The sequence below is a fragment of the Myxocyprinus asiaticus genome, chromosome 29 (assembly GCF_019703515.2).
Source record: "Myxocyprinus asiaticus isolate MX2 ecotype Aquarium Trade chromosome 29, UBuf_Myxa_2, whole genome shotgun sequence".
Lineage (NCBI taxonomy): Eukaryota > Metazoa > Chordata > Actinopteri > Cypriniformes > Catostomidae > Myxocyprinus > Myxocyprinus asiaticus.
The window spans coordinates 42,418,521-42,433,167 of NC_059372.1; the positions used below are offsets into that span (position 1 = coordinate 42,418,521).

The 14,647-nt window shown below is 39.9% G+C and overlaps 1 protein-coding gene across 3 annotated transcripts in view; it reads right to left on the bottom strand.

The window, feature by feature from the left end:
* The window catches only part of LOC127419779 (nuclear receptor coactivator 6-like), a 44,311-nt gene that overhangs the window by 3,281 nt on the left and 26,383 nt on the right, over positions 1–14,647 (bottom strand). For 2 of the 3 annotated variants that reach the window (XM_051661497.1, XM_051661499.1), the window contains 5 exons: positions 13,194–14,586; positions 5,525–5,640; positions 1,999–5,409; positions 1,829–1,876; positions 408–485 (listed from right to left, as the gene is read on the bottom strand). In XM_051661497.1, coding sequence (XP_051517457.1) covers positions 408–485; positions 1,829–1,876; positions 1,999–5,409; positions 5,525–5,640; positions 13,194–14,586 — 5,046 coding nt within the window. The remainder of the gene's footprint in view (positions 1–407; positions 486–1,828; positions 1,877–1,998; positions 5,410–5,524; positions 5,641–13,193; positions 14,587–14,647) is intronic. The other variant, XM_051661498.1, reaches the window with a different exon arrangement.

Below are 14,647 nucleotides of genomic sequence, written 5' to 3' on the forward strand. Positions count from 1 at the left end.
TTATTTGGTCCAAGTCATCAATTAAAAAAACTTTTTTTTTTAATTACATTTTAGATTTATAATGAAATAAATTAATATGGTGGCACAATTATATTTTTGTCTACACAACTAATTTCAAACATTTAAGCATATGCCTTCAGATCAAAAGATTTTTAAGATCATGAGAAACATTTCAGGCAAGTGTTTCAAAACTTTGACTGGAAAAATAGTCTTTTATTCGACTGAAAGTCACAAAATGCAAAACAATGCAGGTGCATTTTGAAATGTTTTAACTAATCATCTTGTAATGAATGTCACTTCAGTTCTACTGAGTATGAATTGTCATATGCAGTAAAAGACAGAACAATATGCAAGCACTGTAGAAGGTTTTACCACAAACTACAGCACAATTTTCTTACAGTGCTTACCTTTGTAAGACGACGTCCTCCGGAGGTCGCATTTGTCAGCCGCATACGTCATTGAGGCTGTCTCGTTTCCTTTTTTTTCTTTTTTTTATTGGGAATGCAAAAAAGGTTAACAATTGTATAAATGTAAGTGCATATACATAAAAGTCATTGACAATACATAAAAAATAAGAAAAAGACAAAAAAAAGAAAGAAAAAGAAATAAATAATGAAACGAGACAGCTTCGATGACGTATGCGGCCGATAAATGCTAACTCCGGAGGACATAGCCTTCCAAACGACACGCAGCCTTTGTTCGTGTCTTGTCTGTCACTCTGTTGCCGTTTGTTTCCACCGGGTCCCTAAAATGCTGCCACACAAACTATTTAAAAGTGGCGGGGGCATCTTCTATGCTAATTTCACCCTCACACTCTGTCATGCTGATATCGTGAGACAGCTTTTCACCTAAATGTGAAATATCGTCACGTTTTAATATCGCGAGATCTCATGGCACGAGATCTCGTCACACCCCTAGTAATAACGGATATTCAACAAATAAAAGGGCTAAATAACTATAACATCTTATTGCACACACACCAAAAAAAATATGATGTGCTTCTATGTAAACAGAGAGCTTGGGAGTGTCAGGATGATGCTTACTGCGCAGTCAAAAGCACAGAACTGCTAGATAATATTGTGGGTACACATCTATTTCACGACATCGAGCAGTTTATCCTTTCTAACTGCAACTATTTATTTAAGTAGTGTCAGACAGAATCAGCAAAAGACTTTAATCTCTCCAAAGCACCTCAAAAATACGGGAACATTACTTACAGCAGAGGATTTAATGTACAACAGTAATCGTCTTTTAATGTGTTGTTGATGCAGCACTTTGATGGCTGTAACAGCAGCGGTGCATAAATGGACTAAACTTACATCATTGAAGAGACGAAACTTCTTGCAGAGGGTTTTACTGTGCTGATAATCATTCAATTTTAAAGCACAGCAAGCTATACTTGTGCAAAAATGCTCTCTAAGAAGTTGCGTCTCTCAATTAATTTGTTAACTGCATCTCTCATTAAAACCACCACTACTAAAAATATTAATGTTAGTAGTCGACCCCACTAATCGACTAGTCAGTTGCTGAAAGACTAGTTGATTAGTCGACCACCGTTGCACATCCCTAGTAGCTAGAAGCATCTGTGTTCACGAACTTGTGTAAAATGTTTCAGCCTTTACTGTGCCCATTCTTTTGAATGTTCAAATTTATTTTTATTTTGTTTTTCACACAAGTTGATGGGTTTTAAGGCTTTAGCAGTTTGTGTTCTGTTGTATTCTTAGGTTAGGGTAAACCAAGGCAGTTTGTGTATGACTGCCATTTGGTTCTCTTTTTTTTTTTTTATGGGTAAAATAATATATATTTTTTTTAATTAAAAAACATTTACCAGCTGGATCACTTGAAGGTTGGTCTTCTTGTGCAGTTTCAGGTTGAGCTGTATGGATATGAAAAAAAAAAGATTATGAAAAAAAACTCATGTTGAAAAGATATTAGCAAAATGTCTACGTAACAACTAGTGAAATTGCATTTTTAATCATCAAAAAGTAATTACTGTACCTGAGAGGCTAGGAGCATCAACAATGGCTTCTCTTGTTTCAGTGGTGTCAGGCAGACTAGTCTCCACCAGTGAAGGCAGCTGCTGTTCCACAGAGAGTTGTTGCGATGTTGCTGTGGAGGAGCTAGATGTGGTAGTGGGAGTTCCTAGAGCAACAGTAGGTGGAGCAACTGAAGTTGCAGGCAAACTAGAGGGTGGTGAAGAATTAGTAACAGGACTAGAAAGGTGAAGCATGGCAGAGGTAGTGGTTGGGGGAGGCAGATTAGATGTAGGCAAAGAAGTGGGGACTGCAAAAGGAGTGGGCACAGATACAGGAGAAGAGATTTTCGGAGGAAGTGCAGACTGCTGAGATGCTACTTGAGCAGTTAGAACTGTCACTGGAGCAGAAGACTGGAGTGAAGATACCATTACAGATGTGACCACAGAAGCAGCATGAGGCGTGGCAACATCCATCGTTTTTCCTATCTGGGTGATGGGGTTTTGCTCTTTTTGACCATCATCACTGCTTGAAGAGATTCTGGGTGCAGTATTTTTGCTCATAACAGTCTGGATTGGACTGCTTTTGGCTAACGTTGTTGTTGGAGACAGGGGACTTTTGCGGGCAACAGATGTAGCCCCTGGGCTAGAGCAAGCAGGTGGAGAGGCTAAAAGCTGCTGAAAGGGCGATGACTGCATGCTAGAATGTAAGGATAATTGTCCAACAGAACTTGGTTTTGAGCCATTAGCATCAGAGACACTCTCCTGTTTTGTAACTGCTGGGCTTGGCTGTTGAGGTAGTGGTGCTATGCTTACAGAGGAAGCCTGACTTGCAGGTACTTGAACTTGAAACTGCCCAATGACAGTGCGGCCTTGCTGGCTAGAAGCTATGCTGACAGCAGGTGAGTTTTTTACTATAGGTGTCGATGCTGGTGCAAAAGGTGAAGATGTAGTTGACACTGGGGTAGGGGTAAGTTGGATATTTGCAGAGACTATGGGACCAACCATAGTGACCGGTTGAGACATGACATTGGTACTTGATGGTACAGATGTAGCTTGAAATATTGAATACACAGGTCCTGTGATGAATTGTGGACGTGTTTGGGTAGGGTTTTGTTGACGAACATCTGGAGGTCTTATGTTTTTATTGGGAACTGCAAGCACCTTGGAAACAACCGCTGGTGGAACTATAGAAACAGTGTTGGTGGCAGAGCTAATGGGATTTGAGGTTACAAACACTGTGATTTGGTTTTGTGGAGTTGGTGCTGATGAGATTGGTCTTTGCAAGACAGTTTGAGATGCCTTTGTGATGGGTATAAGATTATGAATTGAACTCACTGAGGGGTTAGGAATTGAAGTGAGGCTTAAGAGTACAGTTTGGTTTGAACTACCACTTGATACAGCACTGATGGACTGCATGTTTTGACTGCTACTGGGGACAATGTTTGGGCTTGATACTAAACTAGACTTAGGTTTCTGATCAGTTTCACCTGTAGACAAAGAGGGGCCCCTATCTATGCTCTGCAAGACAACAGGATTAGATTGGCTTGCTTGATCTAGCAGAGTATAAGGGCTCCCTTTCTGCGTAGGATCTCCACCTGGATGAGTAATATTTTGAGATTTCATTGTCAAGGATGGGGTGCCTGTATTGTCCAATAGTTGATTGAGAGATGTTGGAGCATCTCTAAAACCTGGTGATATAGCAGAACCAAGCTCTTGTTGTGGTGTTGTCTGAGGCTGGTGCTTATCTTCGGCCCGCTGTTCAACCAAATTGTTAGGCTCTTGACTTTTGGGCTCCTGAGATGGCACCCGAGGGCTAGTCATTTTAGGAGCAGGCTGCTCTCTTAACTTAACTGTCTGATGCTGTTCTGGCTGTGAAGCAGGTACCTGCCCATTTCTAACTGTATCGGTTCTACCTGGAAGAGATTGCAGAGCATTTGAATTCTGTTGCGATTCTTCAGGTCCTGCTGATGGCAGAGATGCAGAGGTAGTTGGGAGCACTGAGGTGGGACTAACCATCATGATCTGTGGACCTGGCATTTGCTGCTGGTGTGGAGGTAATATCAGTGTGTTTTTGGCACCCTTCTGTCTTCCTGGGCTTGGGGTGGCAGCTTTTCTATTAGAGGCAGGGCTGGATCGCCGACTATTACTGGGACTAGCCCGTTTAGCTTGCCCAACTCCAGGCTGTTTGTCTTGTTTTCCTCCAGAATTTACCATGCCACTACCTGACGGATAGGACTGCAGGCCATTATTGTTGCCACTGGTGTTATTATTGACAGGTAGACTTGCTAGGTTTGGTGGAGCCTGGCCAATGGCTTTAAGGGTGGTTGGGTTTAGACCCTGCTGGTCAAAGCCTCGATTAAGGTTAGGCTGCCGTGGTGGCAGAGGAATGTTAATTTTAGGAGGGAAAAGACCAGCAATAGAGGCATTCAGTCTCTCAGGGGACAGATTTATTTCGGAGGGTTCAGTACTAGGTGGACGGTTGGTTGGAGTCAGAGGATGGTGATATGGTCTGGGACTGGCCCGGTTAGGGGTTTTTGGGCGGGAGCTTTGGGAAGTTGAAGGAGCACTGGAAAAGTGAATATTATGTGAGCCAACTATTGCTGACACTTGCTGTGACTGCTGTTGGGGGCTTGCTCCTGGCTGGTGGGCCACTGATAAAGGCACAGACTTCATTAAATTAGTATTAGGACCTTGGTTAGGAATCATTTGTTGATTTCCATTTCCTGACTGGGGACCGATTTCAAGAGATCCCCTGTCCTGCAAACTGTGATTTCCAGGGTTTTCCTCTGATGGCAACCCTGGTGTAGATTGTCCAACCTCTGGAAGGGATGTCCTTCTCGCTGGTCCAGAGAGAGGTTGATTCACTATGAGTGGCATCCCTCTGGCTTTATCTGGAGATGGTGGAACACCTCCATGCCCTTGAAGATCAATCATTACAGGCATGTTGCCCTGCTGTGATCCAGGCATTCTCTGAGTGGGATCAGTAGGATTACCAAGACCCTTTGGTATTTGGCCACCTTGTTGTAATGGCATTCGATTCTTAGCTTCCTGTTGCATTTTAAGCATCATCATCATTTGTTGCTGCTGCTGTTGTTGCTGCACCTTTTGTTGTTGTGGCTGTGACTGCAGTTGTTGTTGGAGGTGTTGTGGTTGCTGCTGTTGTTGCATCTGCATCGATTGTTGTGAATTAATCTGAGGCTGGACATGATGAGGTCCTTGTGATGTTCCAGCTTGACTCAGAGGACCCTGCATACTCTGCATTTGCATCTGTTGCTGTTGCATTTGCTGCTGCTGGATCTGTTGATGCTGTTGTTGCATCTGTTGCTGCTGTTGTTGTAACTGTTGTTGCTGCATTTGCTGCATCTGTTGTGCAGGCATAAACTGCATTGGCATTTGCTGCAATACCCGTTGATCTCCAGATTGACTAGGTAAACCTAAATTCAAATAAACAATTTTCATTATAAAAAAATTTATTCACAATGTAAAACCAGTTTTGTCATGTAAAATAACAGATGATCAACCAAGAGACATACTTATTCAATCTCTTACCTGGCCGATTAGCAAATTCAGAAATCTTTGAGTTAGACTCAATGCCAGCCCCTTGATCACTACCCAACCCTTGCATCTCTGCTTCCTCCAATCCATGAGGCAGTGAATCCAGACCACTATACAGACAGATAAACAAACTGTATTAATTTTTTCATTAATGGAAACAAAACTAAAACAAATTGTATGTTACACATTGCGAAACGATTTTAAAATAGTCTCCCTGTCCCTGAAGAAAAATCGATTTTTAATTGAATTAAAAAATAACACATATAGCTTAATATGCTAATACAATGACAGATAGATAGAGGAAGCTATATTTGTGCAGAGTTCCACACAAACAGGTTTTCTATCTGAGAAGTTTCATCTCTTTAATTCCCATTTACTCATTTAATGCACTGCTGCTACAGACATCAGTGTGTTGTTGTTCACTGTCGAGCGTCAAACCCTCTACTTTGGGTAATGTTCCTGTTTTAATGCACAATCAACAGGTTTATTTGTGAGGTGTTATGGAGAGTATTTTTCAGAAGTCATTCTGCAGACTCTGACCGACACTGCTTTTTAATAATAAAAAAAAAGGCTCATCAAACTGGTGGATGTGTGGAACTACATGTTGCGCCCCACAATATTTATAATCTAACAGCTATGTGCTTTTGAAAGCGGAACGAGGATCGCTCGGTGACTCCAAGCAGTCCAGGTACACTGAAGCATGTCATTCTGTGTCCGGGATGTGCATAAGCAGTTTTGTTCCACTCTGTATTGGATCCTTTCTTGTTTCTTTTCTTTCTTTGATAGTTTTGTGCGATAATTGGTTATAGTTATTTAGCTTATTTATAGTAGTTACTCTATTAAAGGGCTGTGCTTAGCATCCATACAGTGGGCAGTCAAACAAAATGATCTTCGTTGATGCAGGCAGTACCACTGCAGTAAAACTGTGAATTCTCACACGAGACTCGTTGCAAAATCACCTCGCTCAAATGTGTGTATTTTGTTGTTATTATTACATGTCTTTAAAAAGTTACGGCGGGTAGAAAATTGTTCACAATTCTTTGATTTCACAAGTGTTGGAAATGGTCTCAGGGTTGCGCGTTCGGCTCTAGTAAAACAGATCGAAAGTTCGAAACTCGCTTTAACTTATCTTATTGTCTGTTATACATGTGGATAGAAAAAAAACATTGAGTAGACGAACGATATGCCTTTATTGCATAAATACACATTTTACCACATAAATAGTAACATTTAATATTGATGAAGTTAATTTACAACATTCTAAAGAAACTGCATGGTTTTTATTTGAATATCCTATCACAAAAGCCATTTTGCACTGTGGCTTATACTGACACTGTATCCTGTAAGATCATTATTGGTCATTTGACCTTATGTTTGGTATTATACATGGTATTTGGTATATTTGTTGCCACAATAGTGTTTTAAGGGGAAATCATAGCAGCCGAGTTAACCAAGACAATGAGCCCCGTGACGCATGCAATGAACATGACGTCTGAAGGAAGACTTCGGAAGATTTTGTTCTCCGTTACTTCACTATTCCCAAATGTTCCACAGTTGCTGCAGTTTTTTTTCCTTAACTTTGCATAGTGCCCGTCACCACATTAATCTGCGATAGTGGGTGTTCCCTTTACGTCAGTGGTTCCCAAACTTTTTCAAGTCCCCCTTTATTAATCAGATATTGTTTTCCCTTTACCAGACTCTTAATGATTTGGGAATCATTTTGATTATAGGAATATCTGACACCAAACCAGTCCAGATTGTTTCCTAATTTCAAACACCACCAGAACAGGAAATGTATTAAAATAATACACATGAGTTTGTTAATAATTTATAAAGGTCCAAACTTTTATTCGACATTGTATATGCCCTTTTGTTTACCATAGTTCTTTCATTGTTTAACAGTTGCATTAGTAATGCCATAAATCACAAGAAAGACCATGGATGGCTCCTCATTACCATGGTTAGTTAGGTAGTTAGTCTTTCTTAAATTATCTGTTTATTTGTTAAAAATAATAGCCCGATCACATTTAAAAAAAAAAACTTTTTAAATACAACTTCCACAGTTTACTGTGATAAATATTAGTAAGGGTGTTGTTGATGTGTAAATGTGAAAATTCTTGTAACTGATGCTGGTGAAGAGCAGGCGTTTTCCCTTTCCCTTGTCAGAGCTGTTTGGAATGTCAGCGCTGTAACCATTTGAAATGGTTGACTTGCTCCATAGCGCTTAAAAATAGAAAATTCTCATGAAGAATTCAAATGGTCACATAAGTTTTGTCATCTGCACCACGGTATTGAGAGAAGCCCAGTTTAATGAGACAGACATGTGATCCGCCAAGCGCTATCCTGTCACCGGTACTCACATAAGGAGGGAAGCCTGGTTGACGTGCATCGTGCGCACACCTACAGGAGCGAATCTACCGGCGTGGCAAATGCCACCCTAAGAAAAGGCATTGCCACCCCATCTGCCACCCCAGTATAAGTATACAAATGCATTAAATATAAATGTAAGACATTGACATTGTTTAGGGGTCATGTCGAACTGCCTCAACTCTCACAAGACGCACAAATGACTACACAGACTGATCGTGTGATTGATTACAGCGGCAGCCAATCGCGTACTTGCTGCTGCAATGCATGTGCAGTGTTTGGGTACTCACGGTTTAGGTTTTTGAGCTTATTTCCTCAACCACAACAACAACATGACAATATGGACAAATACATGGAGAAAAGAGAGGCAAGAGAATAATTTCTCAGTTTTTTTTTTCAAGTCTCCACTGAATGATTATTTGATATATTATTTGACAACTGTCAGTTGAGACATGTCCTCAGCACTTTCTGAAATAGCTTTCATCAGGTATGTGTATAATCCAGATGAAACATCTCCAGTTCTTGAGTTTCTATTTCATCTGATCTGTTTTTTTTGATTGGCGATCCAGCGCTGGAATGTGTTATTTTGAATTTTATGATAAATGTTCGTTATGGCTGTTATCAGTGTCGTTTACTGCAACACCCATCCACTGACATACAGATGCAATCTTGGTTTATTACAATAAAATGTTATATTTGGGTGAATTAGAAAAAAGAACCTCTAAAAACTAGACGCAAAAAATAACCACTAGACCAATCAGTCAAGTTCTTGATTAAATTGCTGATCTATGTGTTAATCTACTGACTAACAAAATCCTAAGACTGATAGTGGCAGATGTAGAGATGAAATTACCATATAATGTGAAATATCTATTTGAGTGCTTGAATCGGTCATTAAGAATGGCTGTTTATCAAAACAGGTGATTTAAAAGAATCTTTTATTGTGCATAAAATCATTCATATTCAAGAGTTTCACAGCACTGCCACCCAAAGTACAGTTTTCCTAGAATTTATTTGTATATAAATTATGTTCCCTTTCAAATGGCTTATTCCAGCTGTTACAAAGTTGCTAGGCCTACAGGATTTTATTAGCAGAATAACACTGGATATGCATGCACTCTCCATCCATGGGTACACCTAACAAAATAAAACAATTTGGCCTGAATAATGTGGTTTATTCCAGATTGCCAGTTTTATGTCAAGCTAAGGAACATTTAGAATTTGTTGATGTGTTTAATAGACAATGTCTTGGTACTCTGGAGATATTTTTTATGTTGGCAAATCAGTAGCAAAATGGTTACTATGTGTGGTTCCTGTGGAAATGCAGTTGAATTGCAAATTCATAGATATTTCTAATTTGACAGTGACTCCAATTAATGAACTAGTGCTTGTTGCAATGAAGCTTGGTACCTTAATCCATAAGAACTACACATGTGTGCTTGCTTTGGTTTTGCCACCCCTCATAGTCTGCATGCCACCCCATGAAAACATTTCTAGATCCGCCCCACGCACCTGAATCTGTAGGATAGAGCAGAGCGCATCTCGCGTGATTCTCGGTGGATCGCACAACACTCACGCGAAACCAGACTTTAAGCACCACACACTCATCCAAGTTCCAGATCAGAAGCATAGTTAGCGCTTATAAAACGGCAAAAGCAAGACGAATTTGAAATTTCAGCAGCCGAAAATTTCTCTCACAAAAGCAGAGGATTTAACAGTGGATTTAATACTTTAAAATGTACAACAAGAAAACAAACTGACATAACAGCCATCTCTCTTCACTGAGAGTCTCTGTCCTCTACAGACTCAACAGTCCACCAGAAATATATCAATCAATTGCACAATTGACACTCAGTTGGATTGGAAGCATGCTTCAAAAGTTTACGCTTAATAATAATAATAATTATATACCAATTTTTTTAACGGACTACTTGTTCAATCCCACCGTCTCCCTACGCCTCCCCTGCAGTGCCCGCCGTGCCTCACACTTTGGGAACCACTGCTCTACGTCATTCTAGGACTCCCCCAGCACACTTGAGCACAGAAGCGAGGGACAGTAGTTGATTTTTAAAGTTAAGACAGTTCATATAGATAAATAAAATAAAAATAAAAAAACAGATGTACTTGAGCCCCTGCATAAGTCAATTGCATCTTAATTCTTTTTTGAATAAAAATATTTAGGTAATTGTTCATCAGTATGTTTTCGACTTCGTTATATAAAATTGTGTGTTTTATTACTTTTTATACATTTATTTTTTCAATTTAATGTTGCTACTTTAATGGACAGCAGAGACAGCAGGGATAGGCTCCAGTGATACCCGCGACCCTATATAAGTGGCTATAGAAGATGGATGGATGGACTCTAATCGACAATGTTTGATCTTGCCTGACAACATGCGAGTTCTCGCCACTGCAGTGAAATACGAATTCACTGACACAAGATGCAAGGCAATCTGTTCTTAACAGAGCAGAGGCAATAATAGTGATGGATGCGTGTAAATTTAAATCAAGTTTTAATTTTTTTGTTAAAATTCAGGGTTGACTTCCACAGATCTGATTATTATTTTTTTTTTTACCTCAAACAAAGATCTAAACAACTCCCTCTGCCCGTTGAGTTAGAGGGAAATAGTAAGGTGTGAATCGCTGACAATGTTAGGCTATCTTAATGTGTTTAAACATAAGTTCAACAGAAAAATTATAGAAAAATGCCTCAATGTGCTTTAAAAAAAAAAGCGTTAAAAGGCATATTAATAAAGTCCTAAGTAATGCACTAAACTGTTACAGGAAATGTCACATGTTTAACATGTCTCGACAAACCCCTTTAAAATATTTGTTAATTTTCATTAAGAGAAAGTGTCTATGCACAGTGGATGGGAAGAGTGGTACAAATAGTATATAAAAGCCCCCACCTTTAATCAACACAACCAAAACTGTAAAATATAGGTTTTGGGATTTTAAGAATAGATATAGGGATTGTTCAAATGAAGATTGCGATAGTAAAATTGCGAATTTTACTGTACTTTCTTAAACTGATTAGTTGGACCGAATAGTGTTGGAAAAGCAGCCAACATACTGTATGTCCAGCATACATGTGAACTTCTTCAATACTGTTTAAAAAGCAGAATGTCCAGAGTGTGCAGAGCTGTAATCTAGACAAAGGGTGGCTTACTTTGTAGAAGCTCAAACATTGTTAGTTTTGATTTGTGTAACATTTTTGTCTCACAATTCCCATACTTCTATTTGTGTTATTTTAGAGCTTTGGTGACTTTACTATTTTTCTACAAAGTGGAAAATAGTAATAATAAAGAATGATTAGGTGCGTTCACTAATAGTATATGTGTTTATGTTAGTATTATAACTAAAAAGACTTGTAAAGACCAATTTTTACAAAAATGTAATCGATTTTTCTACCAAGAAAGAACAATAGAATTTAATCCATAATGTGACACAAATGGCATATGAAGTAGACAACAGTACTAAAGGTCACAGGTTGGGTTAAGCAACCCTAATAGGTCGAGCATCCAACTGAGTCAATAAAGGACCTGGGTTCAAGTCTCATCTTTTTTGTTTTTGGATACATGTGGAAAAATAAAACGTAGGCTACCCACCAGACAAGACTTTATTTCATAAATACATGTTTAAATCGCATAAATATTGAATAAAGATGACTTAAAAGTTAGTTACAACATTCAAAACAAAAGCCAAGACATATTTTTTCTGCATTGGAAGGTTTTTATTTGCATATCCTTTCATGAAAAGCCATTTGCGCCACAGCTGGATACCTGTAAGATCATCGTTGGTCTGTGTTTGGTATTATACCTACTTGGTATTTGATCTTATACTTTTATGTGTTTAAACAAATTTCAAACGTGTCTCCACAAAACCCTTTAAAATATTTGATGTTCATGTTTATTAAAAGAAAATGTCTGCCTTTGCTGACATGAGATGGGGATGGGAAGAAAAAGTGTAATCATAAAAAGGAGGATTTGAATCTGCCTCACACGCAGAATCAACACTACAGATCGACACTCACGGCACTTGTCAGTTAAAAATGCAAATGCTTTCCCTAATAATAAGTGTTTTATGGTTAATATATGGTTTTCCCTGATAATGTGTGTTATCGAGCTTTGGGGCAACATCGGTAAATGGCAAATATTAACTACTAATAAAATACTACGACAGATAACTAATAACAAAACACGTAACCTACAGTTTTGAACTGAATATCATTTCTGGTTATTACATGTAGCCTAAAACTCAAACGCATGTATTGAGAAATAATAAATTCCAATCTCATTCATGTAATGGAAAATTGCAGTTCTTATTCAAATAATTTACAATATTTCCAGTGTTTCCCCATATGCATTCAGGAGCGCCGCTGCTGAATTGTGAGCGGCGCTATTAACTATTGACATTAGGGGTGTAAAAAATATTGTATCATATTGTACCGTACGATATGATGCTCACTACACAATACCATATGTATCGTACGATACATAAACAAGCACATTATAGTGTAATTAAAACCAGGCAGTGCAACATTGAGAGCTGCGGAACAGTCTCCTCCCCGGAGAGGCGGGGCTGAGCGCTCACAGGAAAACAGAGCAACACACTCAACAGTAGGCAAGAAGATCGATGACAAATGCCAAGTGGATTGAACTGTAACGGTACAGATTGTCGAATTCGCCAAACAACAGTGTCATGTCCTGGTGCTACAGTACATCATGTTGTTCTACTTACGCTGACATCGCCGCGCAAATCGGTGGATTTTTGAGGCAGAAAGAGCAGCAGAAAGTTTAACAGCACCTCTCCCAGACGACACTGAATGTGACATGCACAGCAAGATGCTCATAAGTTATGAGTCATAACTATCAAAAAACAGCTTATTCAAAAAACAACACTTGCGCACGTTATAAGCCGGTATTAATGGCGGTAAAATTTACATGTAAAGTGAAACAGGGAAGAGGGCAAAAAGAATTTGTGTGCTGATCGGTTTTTGCTCAAGCCTCTAAATAATATTGGATTATGTACATATATCGTAGGTCAGGTTCCTCTAGAGTTTTTTTTCCCACAAATAAATACAATTGAAAGGAGTTTTTCATAAATGCAGTGCTGTTGTTTAAGTTACTTAGAGCTCTGCTTTTTGTTGCCAGTGTCAGACACTTTTGTGGCATTTATGATTTAAGACATTTATGTCGAATCCTTGAATAAATTTGAATTAAATATTTACTACAACTGTGCATAAAGTGATTTACTTGATTTTAAATGTAAAAAGTAAATATTAAAAAGCACTTACCAAAGACCTTCAGCTGATTGCTGTCCATCGCCTACTTTGGGTTTTTTCTTACGGGGTGGTTTCTTCTTTTTAGGCTTGGCCTGGTTAGCAGCAGCCCCACCTGTTCCCTGCTTCCCACCAGGTCCAAACTGACTAGCAGAAATATCACTTTGGAGAAGGTTAACTAATAAGGGACTGGTTAATGTCACATCCTTATTTACTGCAAATCCACCTGCCTGTCCACAGGGTCCTCCCATTGGCATCTGACCAGCAAACTGAGGATTGAAAGGCATGCCATGACCAGGAAAATGGCCATTGCCCACCTGCAAGTGTTGAGAACTCCCCAACATACCCTGCTGTTGTTGCTGATTCTGCATGTCTGAAACCATCTGTTGGCTCATGTCAGCAGAGCTTCCACTACCATCTCCTAGCTGATGTGGAAGTTGCTGGCCAGCCTGTTGCTGCTGCAGCAGCATCACCTGCTGTTGCTGCTGCTTTTGTTGTACCAAATGGTGACCTCCTGGAAGTCGCATTTGAGGCCCATGCATTACTAATGCTTGGTTAGGGTTGCCATTCATTGGAATTTGTTGCGACTGTTGTTGCACTATCTGCTGATGGGGCTGCTGTAGCTGTTGCTGCTGTTGTGGCTGTTGGTGTTGCAGTTGTTGTAGCTGCTGCTGCTGTTGTAAATGCTGTTGCTGTAACTGCTGCTGTTGTTGTTGCAAATGAGCCATTTGTTGCTGTTGCTGTTGCTGATGTTGTTGCTGAGCCATCTGTTGCTGACCCATCTGAGACTGGAACTGTGGCAGGTTACCTTGCATACTGGGTGAAGGGCCTCTCATCATCTGGCCTTGCATGACCCCAGGCTGACCTTTGGTGACAAAGGCCTGCTTGTTACTCTGCATCTGGCCAGTTACCATGTGTTCAATCATGGCATTTTGTTGCTGCTGTTGCTGTTGTTGCTGCTGCTGTTGTTGTTGCTGCTGTTGTTGTTGCTGCTGTTGTTGTTGCTGCTGTTGTTGCTGCTGCTGCTGTTGAAGTAATAATGCCTGATGTCCCTGTCCTCCACCGAGTTGGTTTTGGCTCTGCATTATACCTTGACCCTGTGGTGGCATTAATTGCTTGGGAGGCGTCATCCCTCGCTGCCCTGTATTCACTGGCCTAGACAGGACAGTCTGACTCCCTGTTTGGCTTTGTACCATTTGACTTTGGGAGGAGGCTACTGTCTGTGTTTGATGCTGGGACTGCTGAATACCCATCATTTGAGTCTGGAGACCTTGTTGAGGCTGCCCCATACTACCTCCTGAGGTGGTTCCTGGGGTTTGAACCGGCATGCCAGTGTGATGGCTCATTCCACCACCTTGAAGGGGATTGGACTGCATGTGGTTTGGTCCTGAGGTTGAAGACTGGACACCTTTAATAAGATTTTCAAAGGCTAAATTTATGCTTTATACTTAGATAATGGTCAAATTTAT